The sequence below is a fragment of the Cimex lectularius genome, unplaced genomic scaffold (assembly GCF_000648675.2).
Source record: "Cimex lectularius strain Harlan isolate CLEC.00 unplaced genomic scaffold, Clec_2.1 scaffold23, whole genome shotgun sequence".
Taxonomy (NCBI): domain Eukaryota; kingdom Metazoa; phylum Arthropoda; class Insecta; order Hemiptera; family Cimicidae; genus Cimex; species Cimex lectularius.
This window is the reverse complement of record NW_019392690.1, coordinates 552,650-572,787: the sequence shown is the minus strand read 5'-3', so window position 1 is coordinate 572,787 and position 20,138 is coordinate 552,650. Positions and strand designations below refer to the sequence as shown.

Below are 20,138 nucleotides of genomic sequence, written 5' to 3'. Positions count from 1 at the left end.
TTCGCTTTCGTTTAGGAAACACGAACCGAAAGAGCGCAGTGGAAAGTGATCCAAGATCAGTGGGTCAACGTCTGATCGGCGGGAAAAAAAAAGATCGCAGATCGTCGAACTTCGGTTTCTTTCTCTCTTCACCGCTCTCTAGGCTATCGTCATCCCGTCGGCCAATAACAATGATTTACTTTCACTGCAATACAGTTATCGAATATCTGTATATCGCATATCTTCAAAGCACGGCAAAGGTTAAACTGGGACGCCGAATTCTTAGGATTTTGAAATGTTTTCTCTCTTGTTAAGTGGAAAGCAGGTGACATTTCGATCTTCAAAGGATTTTTACGTGAAAAACTACACAACAAATTCCTCCACCTTAAATCACGTCAGAAATTGATTAGAACGACGTATGTACAAGGCGGAAAAGCCGTAAATCAAACTAAGCGATGAAAAGCTTTTTGTAATGGGTTAAACAAAGCGACAAAGCTTCGTAATAGGCGGCAGGCACGAAACCCGACGAGATAGAAAGCAACAAATGGACTCCTCCAAAAAACAAATTAATGACATATGTCAAAATAAACACCTATGTGTTTATAAAAACAAGATTAAAAAGAGATGCTTATATGTTGGTCTGTCATGAGTGAAAGGTGGTTAAAAGGCTTTCAAGCACAGGTAAAACGACTCATCTTTGTCCATACAGATAAGATTCCATCAGCAACATATTTTTTCACACGTATAATTATTACACAGTAAAGACAAAATCTATAAAAACGATTCCATAACATGACCTCTAACAAAAATGTTTACGCTCTTATGCTGCGTTGAACAAAAAATATTGTACGCTTAGTTTTCCATTACTGTCTTCATTCTCTAGTCGTTATATTTTTAAGTAATTTTAAAAAAAAGCTGTTTTAGTAATTCAATGAGGATATGTATTTATTATGTTATTATGTACCAAGTGCAGCGAGATGGATAGAGCATGCAGGTCAATTTCCAGGATGGACAAGCGTATTATAGCATTGATCTAATAACGTACGTAATAAATAGCATGATTGTCGGATAATCTTAAGTGGAAACAGTATTTTAATTTGCTGGCTTATTTCGTAATATGGTCGTTGATTTAAGCTTCCTTTCGATAGTAATGAGTAGACGAGCGAAAGCTTTTGCAGACTTGTTATAAAAAAGGATTTATTGTTTAAAAAAACGTGAATTCTATAAGGATAATAAATCCGCTTTCAGAACTGAAAAATTTGGATTTTTTAAATTTTTGGATTTATTTAGGCTGAAAATCGCATATCTACGTGCAGAGTTGAGCTTGCCACTTCTCACAGTCCACCGGCAATTTTAGCTTTCCAAATTTACAATAAATTACCCGCAGGACTCGAAAATCACCCACTTCGAGTGTTGCAGTCCGGAGTCAGATTTCGGTCTTATGCGTATAGCCGAGGATGGGGGTGTCCCGTATTACATATTCACGCTAATAAATACATTCAATCTCAACACATGTTAGGGACACAAAACTGGCAATACTGTATACAAAAACATACCTGTTTCCTAGCTGCTGGAGTACGATTCCCATATCGGGTCGGGCAATCCTTCACGCTCTCTATAAAGAGCAAGGAGTTGCACTCTTCAATTAAGTGTGATAAATCGAGCAATTTTTCTATGTAGGCTGGACTCACGTGCTTTTGCTTAAAGGTGTCCGTGGGTCAACCTGGTATGACCTATCCTTAATCGGGTGAGGATGATCCTTCTTTTAAGAGTCGGATCCTCCGAGAGCCACCCATCGACATTGCTCTTGATACACGAGAGCTTCACTGCCTATCCGGTCGGTGGGCCACTTTCTTTTAATTATTTTTTTTTTTTTATTGCATTTTAGCCTCTCGTCCGCGTCTGGAAAAATCTGGAATGGTGCAGAAATGAGCGGTCAAGCATATGTGTTTTAGTCCTGCTGTCTTTTGGATTTGAACCATAATTTTTCGCGGTACGCCTTAATTTTTTTACAATTAATTAAGGTTTTTAGTCGAGATAAAAAAGTCAATGGCACGAGCGTGATTCGAACCCACGTTCTTCGGCTTGATACGCTGCTGCTCTACCACTTGAGCTATCGTGACCTCGATCCACTCGGACACCACCTCCCATCTCAACCACACCTTTTGAATTTTTCCTCCTTTTTGCCATTTTTTAATTCCTAATTAAAAACCTTAATTAATTGTAATATATTAATTGGTCAAGCAGACCACGAAATTAGTGTTCTTAATTTTTTTCTTGGTTTGTCCATATTTTCCCCTTGCAACATATACGGTAGTAGGCCCAGTTTTTACACTTTTCTACGAGAGATTAAAGTAAATTAAAAACAAAATAAGACTAATTACTGCACCTCATGGTACTCCACCAAAAGCTTTCTTCGTTCACTGCTAATATCAAAACTAAATTACTTTCTTATACAACGTAGAAGTACAAATCGTCAAGTCTGTCGATATATGACAGGATTATATAAAAATTTCAGAAAAAACACGGCAATTATGAGTTCTATTATATCATGGAACGTATGAACGAACAAATGAATTTTCCAGGATGACACCAATGCAATAAAATTATGTGCACAAAAAAACTGAAAAGGGGATTAAAAGTTGCACACAATTCAATAGAAGTTCTCAGGTGGTCAAGCAACATTGAAGACACTAGACTTCTCCATGTTCTTTCAAACTTTGTCTGGAAACCTCTCCAGCTCATGGAAATAAGAAATTAAATAAAATCTGTTGACATGAAGGCTAAAATCACATTAGACTAGGGATTGGTTTTACACACTGATGATTCTTTCCGCTGCACTTTTTGATATACCACCGTTTTTTAAACTGTACATGCTATGCCTTAATATTTAGAGGATAAAAACTGTCTAAAAGTCTAATTATGCAGGTCCAACAGATTTATTTGAAAATGGTTTATGGCATCTGTAATAAGAGGACATGAAATTTTAATAGATCAAGAAGAAGCCAGCGTAAAAGAATAAGCTGGTAATAATTTTTCTATTATTAATATATACAACTTATACACTAAAAACGAGAATTTTAACTTTACTAGCTTAATTTAAAGTTAAGCGTCTATAGACAAGAATTACAGGGTTTTCCTCCTTTCAAGCCATTATACATAATTATGATTTAATCTGTACTAATAATCTATACTTTTGTTCCATCTCCCATCACTCTTACGCTCAGTGCGCGGACGATATGTTGTAAGCTAGAAAAAGTTAAATCGGACGGAATTCCATCCAATACTTTCTCTGAATTCAATAAGTAATTAGTTTTTTTGTCATTAAACCGTGAGCCGGCTGACTTAATTAATTCAGGAATCTAAAGATTAAGCTGAAGAATATGTTTATGTAACGTTTCTTTATTCCTTTCAAAATGCCCATACTAATAAATATCTTTTGATTATAAAATCTGATTTCTTATTTAATGATATTGATCACTGGAAATTACTCTTAAGTAAAATCCTTTTTAAAAAGATGGTTCCTACTCACAGTAAGTTGGTTCGCAACAATCGGGATTTCGAGCCCTTTAGCTCATCATCGGGTTGAAAGGTTTCAGAAGGAAGAAGGATGGACAAGAATTATTTTGCAATTCATGTCGAGAGACGTGTTTGCAGAAACCCTTCAACCTGATGATGAGCTAAAGGGCTCGAAATCCGGATTGTTGCGAAACAACTTACTGTGAGTAGGAATCATCTTTTTAAAAAGGTTAAATTCACTAATTTCGTGGTCCGCTTGACCAATTAATATATTACAATTAATTAAGGTTTTTAGTTGAGGTAAAAAAGTAAATGGCACGAGCGGGATTCGAACCCACGATCTTCGGCTAGATACGCCGCTGCTCTACCACTTGAGCTGTCGTGACCTCGATCCACTCGGACACCAACTTCCCATCTCAACCCCACCTTTTGAATTTTCCCTCCTTTTTGCCATTTTTTTGGCCTGGCTTGCGCCATTGACTATTTTATCTCAACTAAAAACCTTAATTAATTTTTAAAAAGGATTGAACTCCACACCCACTCCATCATTCATAATTCTATTACTCTTAAAATTAAAGTGTTCTCATCGGTTTGTAAGCTATAAAAATTTAAATAGTTTGCTGTTGAATTGACATTAAAAATCAAAGGGATGCAACGGAAATGCCCACAGTAAGCTTTTTTCACAGTAACTTACAACGAATATTCAACCGGATTCTATACAAAGACGAAATCCCGAAATTCTAGAAGAAGAAGAAGATGAAGAAAATTAGTTTTATTCTGGTGCTTTGGGCTCCGTTAAATAGCAAAAATGTGTTTATTCATTAATTATAAAGTAAGTTTAAGTATTTAAACATTTGGTACATGTCAAAAAGAATACATAAATAAAAATTGAAATGTAATAGCATAAAACTGTGGCAGATTAAGAAAGAATTCCCTGGTCCACCTACAACCGACAAGACTACGCATAGGTCATACAAGAATAACGCATGGGCACCTTCTGGCCGGGCGATCGCGTAGTTGCCCGTTATGCAAGAATAACGGTTCAGCACCTTTTCAATTTTAGAAGGCTTGATGTATATAGACAATATTTTGGCATATCATCGGACCTGTAGCCTTGGGGGACGGCAGCGGGCACAGATTTCCAGTACCTCAGTGCTATAGGGATTTTTAAATGTATATAGTTTTTTTTATGTGTGTTTGTGTTGTGTCTTTGTTGAATTTGTGTTAATTTATTGGAATGAATTTAATTCATTATGCCATGGAGGTTGTCTGTGTGGCCAATTTTTACTACACTGTAAAAATCATAAATCGAAATAAAACTAGATTTGAAAATAGTTAAAATTAGCTTATTATAATTTTAACTGGTTGTGAGAGTAAGTTTCATCAAGTCATAACTGGATAGGGACGTGGCATAGGTCAAAATATCTTCAATCGAATTTCTTGGGAACATTTTAACATTTTTACACAAACTGGCTGATAAGAAAATAAATTGAACGACCTTACTCAGGTTAAACGATTCGTTAGAAATTGTGAAAGAGTACTAAAAGGGTTTGATTGTTGAAAGTCATCGACGGTCTGTCTCAGCACTCCGGGGGAAACATTTATGGAAGATTTGATACGAATTGAATCTCACCTTTGAACCCGAATTTCACCTGAGCTCCAGACAGACACGTGTTGGCCGGGGATTTAAAAATTGCAAGGGGTCAGTGCGAAAGACGTCTGGCAACGGGTAAGAAGATAATAGGCGAGAGGTCCTTTTTAGTCTTCAAGTAGGCCTAGAAATTAGAAATACAAGCGAAAAGTGAAAACGCGCTGGTCCAGGAGTCTTCCTCGGCCACGAACGTGTTTCTCCCTAACAAATCAAACTTTTTTTCGGGCGTGGCTATTAATTAACAGTTCGTCTTGGTAATAAGAGAACCAGATCTGAAGATAACTCATCTCGAGGCCCTCCCTTCTCGCCTAAATGCAATCTAATCCGAGTAAAATACGATCTTAATATCCGATTTCTTTTTTTTTCGACGCATCGAGAATAAAATTGAAAATTTGATCACAGGCCGTAAAGAAATTTCATGAAGACTCCTCTACTCAATATTCCAATCACTTGGATTCCTGAATGCATTTATCCCTTTACAGTTATTCCGTAATTTCGGGCCGACTATTGTAGTTACTCAAAAGGTACTGATTAGTGACTCACGTTATTACCTAGCCCGGAATGAGTCACTTCCATGGGACACCGAAGACGGGACGGTCAGTGACGCTACTAATCATTTCCAGGCAATCCGGCTGTCGAGTCACTAGTGGCTTAAGTTGCTCATTTTTGGAGTTTCTAGACAGACGAACAACATGTGAATATATTGAGAGAGAAATCCAAAAACGACCGGTTTTATACAACTTCGTAACGCAAAATCTTCTACAGCACATTACTATAACAGCATCAGTTAAGTCATCACTGTCAAGAATAAAGAATGGATGAGGTTCCTTCCAAGATTTCACTGAAGAAACTAACGATTTCGATATTTTTTTTAGTATCTTGGTGTGTCATTACTGAGTTACTAACTGATTAGCGATTCCAGTCACATACTAGTTCCGTTTAATTTGAGCAGCTACGTACAATAGCCACAAGTACTATTGTACACTTTCAAAGAGGTCTGTTCGCACTGACCACTTCCTTCATTACAGCAGCAGGAGTTCCTCAGGGCTCAAGACTGGGTCCGATTCTGTTTTCTACTTTTCTAATTGCTTCGCCAAAACCCAAGTTCTCTCAACTAGGGCTGACGTTGTGCTTCACTGGTCCTCTTGGAAAGTGCTATAACGAGTTAAATAGGTCACCAAACTAGCTGCTGGTGGGAAAAAAGGGCCAGAGGCGACGGTGGGAATCGAACCCACGACCGCGGTAGCCGAGTGGTTAGCATGAGAGACTCTCACGCCGCGGTCGTTGGTTCGATTCCCACCGTCGCCTCTGGCCCTTTTTTCCCGATAACCCCCAATTTGAACACACAAAAATTCTTACCATGGCTAAATATGAAAGATCATAATGCCAATAAAAAAAAATAATAATAATAAAAAAAACAACTAGCTGCACTCTGTACAAATGCAGACCCTTGCTGTACAAAGTGTTTAGGGAGTCTTTAGGCTCAAAAACCATAACCAACTTTGGTGTCAAACCGGATTCAGAACTAAATTTCACGTAACATGCAAAAAAATATAATGGTGACAGACAAAGCAGCTAGAGTCCGTTACTTAAGAAAATCAGCCATGAGCATAAAGAACAAACTCGTGATTTACAACATGGCTAGCAAATACATGTTACTAAAACTCTAAGTTACAACATATATTCATAAACTTCTGCGTTCGCCACTCGTTCTATTAGATACATCAAAAATTACTGCCTGGCATGAAATAATAATAACAATCATTCAATTAATTAAGGTTTTTAGTCGAGATAAAAAAGTCAATGTTACGCACACCACCTAACTAGATTACACGACATTTGAAAAATGGCAAAAAGGAGGGAAAATTCAAAAGGTGGGGTTGAGATGGGAAGTTAGTGTCCGAGTGGATCGAGGTCACGATAGCTCAAGTGGTAGAGCAGCGGCGTATCTAGCCGAAGATCGTGGGTTCGAATCCCGCTCGTGACACTGACTTTTTTATCTCAACTAAAAACCTTAATTAATTGAAAGATATTAATTGGTCAAGCGGACCACGAAAACTAGTGAATTGAATAATAACAATAATAAGTTAGGGAAGAACTAAAAGCGGCAACAATTCTTGACGGGTATACAATAATAAAAAAAAAATTATGTCGTTCCATCGGAGCATATTATGCATGTTGTATGAAATACAACGATTATTCTTGTTCCAATTAAAAGACTGGAAGGTAGAGTGCAGTTTAACTAACCATTTTTGCCAACAGTTGACATGACCTATGACATTGCTGACTGCTGCCCATCAGCGCTTAATTCTTGCATATCCTTCGAACTAGTGCAAAATTTTATTCTTCAATATTGCCTGACTGGACGAGGACCTCATATATTTCATATACAAGTCAAGAAGATAAATAAAAAATAAAAATTAAAAAGCCTGTATGGGTGAATGCCATTACATAAACTTAAAAAAGAATACACGGCGCCTAGGAATTAAATTAATGTACGAAGTGTTGCTCTGCATGACCATTGAATTATTTCTTTTCCGTAATCCTCAACACGCTAAAAAATAATAAAGTACGTCAAGTTATAAAACGTCGCTTCGAGATTCCAATAAAAGGCAAATGAAACACACTGTCAGCTACGTCGAACAAAAATAGACGCCGGTGATAACTGTCGTCGTTAAGCAAGACAATCCGAATGACATTCAAAGCAATCAAAGTTGCATGTTTACAAGAAGAGAGAGATGTACAGAGAGAGTGAGAAAGTTCCTTGTCGTAGTGTTCAACCCGCTCATTTGTAATGCGAATGTAAACCGACTCGTGTTAAGTACGGCAAAGACATAACATGAAAGATGGACCAATAATGGTAAAAAAATTCCACTGAGTAAGGAGAGAGCAGGTGTTGGCCAGAGCCCGAGACTAAAGGACACGTTACTCTTTTTTCATTGATCCTTGGATCCGAATATACAATTTTCCCCCTCTATTTATCTATTTTCTTATTATGTCTTCATTTTCAACCCTTGTCGGCCTCCCGGAACACAGGTAGCAGTGATACGAAGTTTATTTACACTTTTTGTGTTGCGAAGGTTTTACTTAAGACGACCCTAGAACGTAAGATTTCTGCCCACGTGTTTAGACGTTTTCCAGTTCAATCAGGTCTGGCATGGCGTCTACATCCGAAACTAATTCCTTCGAGTAAATTTCCAATCCTAAAATCATCCGGATCGATTATATGTTTGGTGTTCCTTAAGGGAGCATCTTAGGTCCGTTACTTTTCAACAGGAGGCACACTTCTCTCAACTCTAACACACCCACCCTTATTTTCTGCAAACCAAGATCCTGTCCTAGTAGTTCGATCCTTTCCAATATCAACAAGAAAAAATACTTCTAGCTTATATGGTCATATAGATTTACGGACTGACTCTGTTCAGGGGAAAAATCAAACCTTAACCTGATCCAACACCTCCAGTCAAAACAAATTCTCAGTTCTTAATTAGTAACCACACACCTCAGACCTTCGAATTCCTCATATTACTTTTACAACCTTACCTTAGACGTCAAATTCCATTCCTAATTATCTCATCGTACTTCCTCATCCGTGACCTTTCAACCCTTATCTTCCTAATTAATCCGTTTTGGACGTTGAGGTGTGTGTCTAACAGCGCGCATAAAACCATTCCGGTTCATGTCACGCAGTCGAAGAGGCTGCCTAATGTTGATCGTCGATGGGTGTCTCACATTCTCGCTTAACTCGCCATTTATGTTGTTTCCTTGTATCTACTTGCTGATTGCGTAAATTTTACAATTAAATAAATCTCATGCTTTCTTTTCAGGTCCTTTCATGGTTGAGCCATAAAGGAGACGACTGGCTGAAGAAACACAACGATCTCGCGACGACTTTGCCCGGTCTGAAGCAGCAGGAACAGGATTTTGAAAAGTTTTACTTCATCTCCATGGTGAGCATATTGTTACAATATATTCTATAGTTAATGCCATTATATTATTTTCATTTATTTAGAAATCGTGAGATGAGATCTGGTGTGATGTAGGTTTCAGAAAAACATTTTCTTTATCGTGCCAACGTTTCGATCTTTATTGAGATCATCTTCAGATAAAGATCAAAACGTTGGCACGATAAAGAAAATGTTTTTCTGAAACCTACATCACACCAGACCGCATCTCACGATTTCTAAATAAATATCGATTAACGGTCACTAATCACCATACATTATTTTCATTGTCCGAAATGAAATTTGTAATCTTCAAAAGGAAAAGTTACGAAAGATTTTAGGGATAGTTCAGAATTATTTTAAGTTTGATAGAATAGTCATACCAGACCATAATTTTGGGGCTTTAAAGCTCATTCTACTGCAGATTTCATTACCTTATATCTAGAACAGAAAAACTGTAAGCGACTGGAGTGTTTTAGATGTTTCTCCTTCGATAAAGAATGGCATGAGAGACAATTAGACAAATTAAAACTATTTTACCCCAGATGTATTATCTGATTATTTAATCATAACTCAAGAAAAGATTTTTCGCAGAGTCTTCTGAGAATTGGAAGCGCTTGCAGGCCACCTTACCAAGGTTACCCCCTTACTAACCAGTGGCTTAAGTTGCTCATTTGGTTTTCAAGATAGACGATCAACATATTGACAGAGAAGTTCAACATCCTGTTTTAAACAACTTTCCTGGATATTTGGAGAAAAACTACAGGAAAAACCATGGCATGAAGTTGGAAGAAGCATGATAATTTTCTTCCATGGTAGAGTAATATGACATCTTCATCGCTTAAATCGTCACTGTAAAGAATAAAGACAGGGATGATGTTCCTTCCATGATTTCACTGAAGAAACTACTGATTTCGATCTTTCTTGAGTATCTTCGTGTCCACATCACTAATAAGTTACTAACTGATTAGAAATTCCAGGAGTCCAGTCAAACAGTTCCGTTTATTTTGAGCAAATACGTGCATAGCCACAGGTCTTGTACACTCATACTTTCAAAAGAGGTCTGTTCGCACTGAACAACTCACTTTCGTTATAGCATCAAGTGTTCCTCAAGGCTCAATACTGGGTCCGACTCTGTTTTTTATTTTTCTAAATGCATCGGCCCCCAGGTTTTTTCAACTAGTGCTATACGGCGATGACACTGCTCCTCTTGAAAATTCAATGTGATAAAATGCTTAGTTGAAGGAATTCCTTTTGACCGGTCCAAAATTATAACATACCTGAGTGTCAACAGGATTCAGAACTCAACTTCACCGAACATGTAAAAATATTTTGGGAAAAGGCAAAGCAAAGACCTGTTCAGATTAAGATCAGCCATGAACACATCATGATCCACGACATGGCCGTCAAGCAGTTACTCTATGCCTGTACTTCTTGGAGTCACACATGCCAATCAAATATAAAACTCATGCTTATACAAAATAATCTTATGTGCTTGCCACAGTTCTATTAGATTCGTAAAAATAACTGCCTTGCATGCCACGGAAGAGCTACAAGGTGCCGGACTATGGCATGAGGGACTATTATACAAACTAAAATTATTCATACCCCAAACTTTCTGATATATAAAAAGCGCTTGCGGTGTACCACAGGGGTCAATACTCGCTCCGCTGTTGTATACAAAAACTATATAGAGAATTATGTCCAGATTTACGGCCAAATACTCAAAGATTGCGAAGTTTTCAACCGTAGATTTTACGACTAATTGTTTTTACCCCTTCCTCTATAATAATAACAATAACATACTTCACTGAAATCTTCTCATGTCAACTGTTTTTCCTCCATCACGACTGCTGTTCTGTCACTTGTCAAGTAAAATTCACAGTTAATATTGTGTGTAAAAAAATGCGCAGAACTTTCGATCAGCTGGTTCTTCATCATGTTCTCATAACGGAAAATAATTTATTACGTTCGTATAAAAGATATGCGAGAGTTTGGACAGTTTCATTAGTCCAGGCTTTATAAGGGAATGAAACTGTGTAAAGGCAAAAGGTAAACGCGGCGACTAGGCTGTAAATCACGCTCCTTCCTTGAACCGAATTTATGTTGAAAACATAATTTAAAATACAGTTATTTGAATGTACAAGTAAACTGCTTTATGTATTGACTTGAATAGAAATTCCTAAATTTACGGTGTCACGGATTGTAGACGAATCCTCAAGGTTGAATAACGGAGAAAGTTATAAGTTTTTATAAAGTTTGTTTATATCCAGCGTCTTGTATTTTAATTCGAATTGTTGCATTTTGTCAGAAAACCGGTAAAAGAGATGTCGTACAAGAATGTTTACAGGTTGTGGACATCGAGGCGCGATAGGTCGCATGCTTAAAAATGTTGGCATGCCATCTCATTCGAAACGTGGCCTGAAGAAAGTCAGTACTAAAATGCCAGAAACAAGACCGGCCTTTCGACTTACTTCGAATTATACCAGAAGAAAGGTGAAAATATCCGTGGAATTAAATTACAAGCCTTCGTGCGAAATGATTATTATCATCACACTCGGGATTTAGTTTGATTTAATCGGCGAATTAATGGGAAATGATGCACTATTAGCCTTGCGAAAGTGCGGCATTAAAGTAATTCAATTTTCCGCCAGCATTCCTTTCTCATACACGAACTGACATTTTACACGACAGGGGGGAAAAAAATTTGGCCCTCAAAAAAGAAAAAAATCAATCGTACAGATTTTAAAACTGCGTTTAGATTCCGTAAAAATAAGTATATAACACAAATTTCATCATTTTCAAAGAGAGTTTATTGGTGAATAAGTAAGGTTTTAATTATTGGCTGTCGAGGCACGGCGCATTTTGGTGCGCGACACGACGCGAACAAGCGCCGTGACACTCGCTACACGCGTAACATATTGCAACGCAGTTCCGTACTGAGCTCGAACATTAGTTACGCGTTTATTAATTTTAAAGTCAGATAAGATTATAATTTATAATTTTTAATTTATTACAATCTGGGGATTACGTTATTTAAATAACATTGGAAAAACATACTAAACTTTTTTTAAAGATTACTTCAAGTTTAAATAATAATTGACTCTTTAATGATGACACGATGCCAGCAAGCAATACGCGTGGATTTATTTTAAAGTCGGATAAGATTATAATTTATTGTTTTTAATTTAATTTAATTAAAAANTTTAAAAGATTACTTCAAGTTTAAATATTTAAATAAAAATAGAAATATAGTTGTATTAAAATAATTCACGCGTAACGTTGTGATGCGCATATTTTAACGCAGTTCCGCTACGCGTTTATTTATTTTAAAGTCAGATAGAGTTATAATTTATTATTGCATTGTTTTTGATTTATTAAAATCTGGGAATACGATATGTAAATAATATTGGAAAAACATTCTAAACTTTTTTTAAAGATTACTTGAAGTTTAAATAATAATTCACCCTTTGACCAATGGTGACAAGACGCCAGCAAGCAATACGCGTTGATTTATTTTAAAGTCGGATAAGATTATAATTTATTGTTTTTAATTTATTAAAAACTGGGGACTACGATATTTAAACAATATTGAAAAAACATACTGCACATATTTACGTTTTAGTGGTCAATTACCACGTTACTTCTTTCAATTAATTATTCCTTCTACGTAAGGTCTTGGATGAGATAAAAAAGTCGATGTCATGAGCGGAATTCGAACCCACGACTTCGGCTAAACACACCTCCATATACCACATATATTTAACTTTTTTTTAAAGATTACTTTCAGTTTAAATTATAATTCAACATTTAATGATGACAGGAAGCGAACAAGCATCGTGACACACGCTACGCGTTTATTTATTTTAAAGTCAGATAGGATTATAATTTAGAATTTTATTGTTTTTAATTTATTAAAATCGGGGGACTACGATGTTTAAATATTATTGGAAAAACATACTAAACTTTTTTTTAAAAATTACTTCGTTTAAATAATAATTCACCATTTAATGATGACATGACGCCACCAAGCGCTACGCGTTTATTTATTTAAAGTCGGATAAGATTATAATTTTATTGTTTTTAATTTATTAAAAACTGGGGACTACGATATTTCAACAATATTGGGCAAACATACTAAACTTTTTTAAAAGATTACTTCAAGTTTAAATATTTAAATAAAAATAGAAATATAGTTGTATTAAAATAATTCACGCGTAACGTTGTGATGCGCATAATTCAACGCAGTTCCGTACGGCGCATGAACATTAGCTACGATTTAATTTATTTTAAAGACAGATAAAGTTATAATTTATAAATTGATTGTTTTTAATTTATTAAAATCTGAGGACGACATTTAAATAATATTGGAAAAATATACTTACCTTTGTTAAGATTATTTCAAGTTTAAATAATAATTAAAACTTTTAGGCAATTAGGACGGAGTGTAATGTACTTTACACTTCTTATATGATACTTATATTTGCTTTAAATTGAACAAGAAAATACTATCATAAATAAAAGAAGAATCATCATTCATTAAAAAAGTCGGTGTCATGAGCGGAATTCGAACCCACGACTTTCGGCTAAATACACCTCCATATACTACATATATTTTACTTTTTTTTAAAGATTATTTTCCGTTTAAATAATAATTCACCATTTAATGATGACACGAAGCAAACAAGAATCGTGACATACGCTACGCGTTTATTTATTTTAAAGTCAGATAGGGTTATAATTTATAATTTTATTGTTTTTGATTTATTAAAATTTGGGGAGTACGATATTTAAATAATGTTAAAAAAACATACTAAACTTTTTTTAAAGATTACTTCAAGTTTAAATAATAATTCACCCGTTAATGATGACACGACGCCAGAAAGACAGATAAAGTTATAATTTATAAATAGATTGTTTTTAATTTATTAAAATCTGAGGACGACATTTAAATAATATTGGAAAAATATACTTACCTTTGTTAAGATTATTTCAAGTTTAAATAATAATTCACCCTTTTAGGCAATTAGGACGGAGTGTAATGTACTTTACACTTCTTATATGATACTTATATTTGCTTTAAATTGAACAAGAAAATACTATCATAAATAAAAGAAGAATTATCATAAAAATAAGCTGGGTTAATTTATCTGGTACCCCAAGCTAGAAAAGTCAATGAATTTTGAAAAATTAAATTTAGAAGGAAAATCCCAGTAATGTTTAAAAAAATTTTAAGAACATTTACGCGCAGAAGATTTCAAGTTAGGACAAATAAGCAATCACAGTCCACTCTGTAATCAAATTCTGAGGGAAGACGTATTTTGGGGCGCGATGACACGACGCGAACAAGCGCCCGTGACACACGCTACACGCGTAACGTGTTGATGAGCATATTACGCTCGAACAGTAGACACTTGCTTATGTAGTTTTCAGTCAGATGAAGTTGTAAATATGTAAAGTTATAATTTTTAATTTGTTTATGTTTGGTATCTGATTGCGACTGTTCAATGTTTTCACTGATTTCCTCTCAACTACATTCTCTGATATATTCATGTTAATGTTCCTTTTTATAACTCCAAATTCCGTTGCTGTCCGACGGATCTTAAACTTTAAAAATTTTGCGATCACGATTCCTAGAGCAGTATTCTAAAATAGAATCGCTGAAAACTGACGGACGTCCATCTTGGAAAATAATGATATCCCATGATGCAAACACGACACCAACAAGCGGCGCGATATCTGTGCCACTGCCACGGCGACACGCGTCTGTCAGCTGTACATTAAGTATTAATTATTCGGAGATGCGGTCTGGTGTGACGTAGGTTTTAGAAAAACATTTTCTTTATCGTGCCAACGTTTCGATCTTTATTGAGATCATCTTCAGGGCTCAAAGTGTTTGTTTTCCTTGTAGATGTGCCATTCTTGTGCCACTCTCCGAATAATCATTAACTAACGGTCACTAAACACCACATATGTTAAGTATTAAGTTTCACGATAGGATCAAGATATTATCTTGAAGAAGAAAGCAAATTCTGTCGTTACTGGCCGAGCTTCGACCTATTTTAAGGTCATCATCAGCAAAAAATAGTCTTAAATATGTCTACAGATTGACATATTTAACTTTTTTTAAATTGTTTATATTGTCAGCTTTATAAAAATGGTATTTGCATGTCTTTATCAATTATCCATCAGGCCGATCAATTATCACCATAGTCGGAGTTTAATAAGGACTTTTTTCTTTTCGTTTTCTGGCAATTTGTGATAATATTCAACCGAATAATACTTAAAGGGGTACGTAATTGTTCAAGGTTTATAATTTTGCAAAATGTCTCTTATCTGGATGGTAGTACAATGCAGCCGGGATCAGAGGGCAGTCTTAAACATCGGGGAGAAATTTTTTTCGCCGAGAGCGACCACCGAGACCGCCCTGGGATCCGGATGAGTCCGAGCGATATTCGCATTCCGCCTTATCATTTCCAATTTCCGCCGGACTCTGGACTCGGGATGGGCTGAGGATCCGCCGGGGCGAGTTTGGAGAGATTTGCAGTAAGGCACACGGCCTTTGAACCGGTGGCAAAAAGGTCGCTCTTAATCAGAGAAAAAAACGAGTTTCTAGCTTTCTAACATTTCCTAAAGAGATTTTGGATTTATAGTTCGGCGAAAACAACGCGTTTCGCACTTATCTGTGTCCCTGTGCCCCTGACACATAACGCGTTATCAACTGTCACCGCATTTAACGTTCGATAACAAATTTCTGAGCTAGTCAAAAAACAAAAGCTACTAATTAATTTCATATAGGACACTGCATAATGTACACCCAGAAATAAAAATATAATAAACTACTTAAAGACTTAATTCAACAAATTGTGCCATCAAATTATCAATATCGTATTGATAGTAATCAAAAACTATATTTCTTTTATGACGCTTTACGACAAAATGTTACGTTTCTGCTCAGGCTTCAACCATAGATTCAAGTCGTTAAAGGGGGAGTGTCACTCAAAAAGTCCCTTTATCTCTGGTTTAAATGCACATATTTAATCGGTCTTTTTTAATTTTGTTCAAAATTGCTTGACTTTTCTATATATGAAAAAAAAATCGATAAAAATTTAAGGTTCTGTTTGCCCATAGGTGCTAGACCAATACCTTTTTAAGTTCACGTTTACTTAATGAGGCATGTTGGATTTTTTTTCTATCCCCAGTTTACTTGATATTTCTCGGGCTATTTAGGATTACCATTTTCCCTTCACGCTAATATATTACATTGCCACAGTCATTCACACTACCCTTGAATACTCACTATTCCTAGGGAAAATCGTGGATAAGCACTTCCATTCACGTTAATAAATTAGATTCACACAACCCTAGAGTAATCGATATTCCTCGGGTAACTGGGGATAAGGCCTCAGATTCGCTACCTAAAGGTAGTCGGGATGCATGCTTCCATTCACGCTAATAAATTGTTTTCACACTTTCATTCACACAATCACAGAGTATTCGGTGTTCCTCGGGATATTTAGGGATAAGCGCTTCCATTTTCGCTAAACTACATTAACACATGAACACTACCCCGAGTATTCGCTTTCCTCGGGGTAATCGTGGATAAGCCCTTCCATGCACGTTAATAAATTACATTCACATTACCACAGAGTATTCCTTATTCCTCGGAGTAACTGGTGATAAGCCCCTGCACTCACGCTAATAAATTACATTCGGACATTCATTCACACTACCTCCGAATACTCGATAGTCCTAGGTGTAATGGGGATAACCCCTTCCAGTCACACTAATAAATTACATATTCACAGCACAAATAATTCACACTACGCCAGAGTACTCGGTATTCCTCGGGTAACTGGAGGCCCCACATTCGTGCTAATAAATTACATTTGCTCGCCAGACATCGTTCACTCTACCTCTGAATACTCACTATTCCTAGGGGTAATTGGACATAACCCGTTCCATTCACGCTAATAAATTACGTTCACATTACCCTAGAGTTCTCAATATTCCTAGGGGTAGTTGGGCATAACCTCTTTCATTCACGCTAATAAATTACATTTACACTACTCTAGAGCACTCAATATTCCTAGGGGTAATTGGGCATAACCTCTTCCATTCACGCTAATAAATTACATTTACTCTGCCCTAGAATACTAAATATTCCTAGGGGTAATTGGGCAAAACTTCTTCCATTCACGTTAATAAATTGTATTCAGACAGTCGTTTTTCCATCTAATAAGATTTTATGATAACACCTTCGGACCTAAATTTACTGGATGTTATAATTTGAAACGTGGTCAGAATTTAGATTTCTGTTAGTTTAAAGAAAAACGGTGGCTGTCACCAAATTCAGTTGGGGTCGTTCTACCAAAAATAACGGCCATTCTTAAACAACCAATTATACCTGTGCAAAATTTTGATCTTTAAACCGCCTTATGCATAAAAAGAAGGCTCGTTTAAGTAAAGGTAAAAAATACCGACAATAAAACAGTTTTAACGGGAATGCCATAAATGCAAGTATCAGATTGATACTTTTCACAGCTTTATAACTTTCTCAGTTTAAATAACTAGATAGTAGATTAAGTCGATAATGAGCAGTAGCTACTGTTCGCTTTCCCTTGTTTTTTTGGAGTTTTATTTCACTTTTACCATCGACTCCCTACTTTTGTCGGTTTGTTTGAAGTTAGACTAGGTGGCATCCCTTTCCCTGTCGATGTCCGAATGGCAGGTTTTTTGATCTTGATTGAGAACCGTTTTGTTAAAGGTTGACGTCCGACTCGGTCGTAAACGTCGGAATGTTCGACAGTGGGTGGAAAGTGGGCAAAGTTTATTGTAGCAATTAGAAGGTCGGGAGAGGAAAGTGCAAGTCGGCCGGGTCCGCAAGAGCACGAACGATGACCCGTCCCGGCCATTTAGGGAGGAAACAGACGAGGCGATCCTGGAACGGGTCGCCGACTCCCTGGCACGCCTACGACCAAAGAATTGTGGCACTTTCTATATGGGATTGTACCTTAACATTTAGTTAGCCATTTGACCATTTTTGGACGCATTCGTGTTTTCACGAAGGTACTTTCTTGCTAAAATTATAATGATTGCTAAGTTGTAAAGCAAATGGTTCTTTAAAATCGTGAAACTCCTCTGTCGTTAACATCGTAAAAAATGTTAACTTGTTAGCTCTTTACGTGCTAATAAACATCAGTTTTAAAATAAGGCATCAATACTAAAAACCATATTCATTTTATGTTTATCGTTCCTCCTGCTCTCGGGTTTTTATGTTTTCATTTTTTTTTTTTTTTTTTTTTTTCAATGTGCATATTCATGTGTTCATCAGCTTCTATATCTCTACGTATTTTCTTATGTAATTGTTGTATTTATTAGTAATTTAATTGCTTCCTCTTTCTTGATTACCTTAGATTACACTCAAGATACTTACCTCATACTCAAAATTATTTACTCCCTTTTTCTCGATGTTTTGCAAGCGAAACAAGAGCTATTTCCCTCAAATTAATCCTTTTTAAGGTCGAAATAGCCCATTTTAATCTCAAATTATCCTTTTCTTAAATCAATAAAAAAAACTTGTTAAATGGAATAAAATATAAGCATGCCAAGTAATATTCCTGTTCAATTGCGATTTTTCTTTAAATGTAAAACACTTGGACTCTTATAAGACACCTATAATTATGAAAATTAATTAAAATTAAAATTGATAAATATATTAAGTATAAAATTAAATTATTCAGAAATCGTGAGATGCGGTCTGGTGTGATGTAGGTTTCAGAAAAACATTTTCTTTATCGTGCNTATAGGAGGTCCGAAGTCGTCGAATGTAATGTACAATATGCTGCAAGTGCCTTTAATCAGTTCTCTAGGAATATAAGTGACGATAGTTTGTAGAAATCATGTTTTCTTTCATCAATACGAAATAACGGGCCTATAAAATAATTATTTTTTATTGTAAGAAATTCTCAATTAATAATTAATCTGAAGTATATTTTATTTTTATATTTAATTTGATATAACTTTTAACTTTAATTTAAGTAATTTTCATGTACTATTGTATATTCATCTAGAACATACATTTTTTTAATTATGAAATTAGTACAGGAATTTTACTTTACTCGCTTATATGTCGTACCATTTACGTTTTTCTACTGTTTTAAAGAAAGGGTTAATTTACAGTTAGAAAAAGATTAATTTCAAATTAAAATAGGTTATTTTGAAATTCAAAAATGTTAATCTGAAATTGTATCCTTCCCATTCACGCAAATAAATTACATTCATTCATTCATCTACATTACCCCAGAGTACTCGTTAAATACTTTTTAAAAGGATAGTTCCTAGTAGGAACTATCCTTTTAAAAAGTATTGAACACCACACTCACTCCATCACTTATCATTTCTATTGAGTACTCGTTATTCCATGAGGTAATTAAAGATAAGCCCTCCATTCTCGCTGATAAATTACATCACATTACCCCAGGGTAGTCGAAATTCCTCGGGTAACTGGGGATAAGGACCCAGATTCGCGCTAATAAATTATATTTGCACACCAGACTTGTTTCACTTTGCTCGAGAGTATTCCTAGAAGTAGCTGGGTATAATCCCTTCCACTCACGCTAATAAATTATTTTCACACTGTCTTTCACACTACCACAGAGTACTCGATACTCTTAGATGAAATTGGGGATAAACCCTTCCATGTTGAACCGGCACTATTGGGTCTGTCTTCACTCGCGGGTTTTTTGTTTGAGTTATTCAAACGCGTTTCGGCATTACGCCATCTTCAGTGAATAACTGTTGGGCAATGTTGAGATAATTCCATTCACGCTAATAAATTACATACACACAGTACAAATCAATCATACTACCCCAGAGTACTCGATATTCCTCGGACAATGTTGAGATAACCCCATCCAGTCACGCTAATAAATTACATATACGCATCACAAATCATTCACACTACCCCAGAATACACAGTCCTCGGGGTATTTGGAGATAAGCCCTCCATTCACGCTAATAAATACGTTCGCTCCAATAAATAA

The 20,138-nt window shown here is 35.9% G+C and overlaps 1 protein-coding gene across 6 annotated transcripts in view; it reads left to right on the top strand.

Annotated features, from left to right (window-relative positions):
• LOC106670926 (puratrophin-1-like) overlaps window positions 1-20,138 on the top strand; it is a 463,198-nt gene that overhangs the window by 368,607 nt on the left and 74,453 nt on the right. For all 6 annotated transcript variants that reach the window (XM_014401935.2, XM_014401713.2, XM_024225911.1 and 3 more), the window contains exon 12: window positions 8,977-9,099. In XM_014401935.2, coding sequence (XP_014257421.1) covers window positions 8,977-9,099 — 123 coding nt within the window. The remainder of the gene's footprint in view (window positions 1-8,976; window positions 9,100-20,138) is intronic.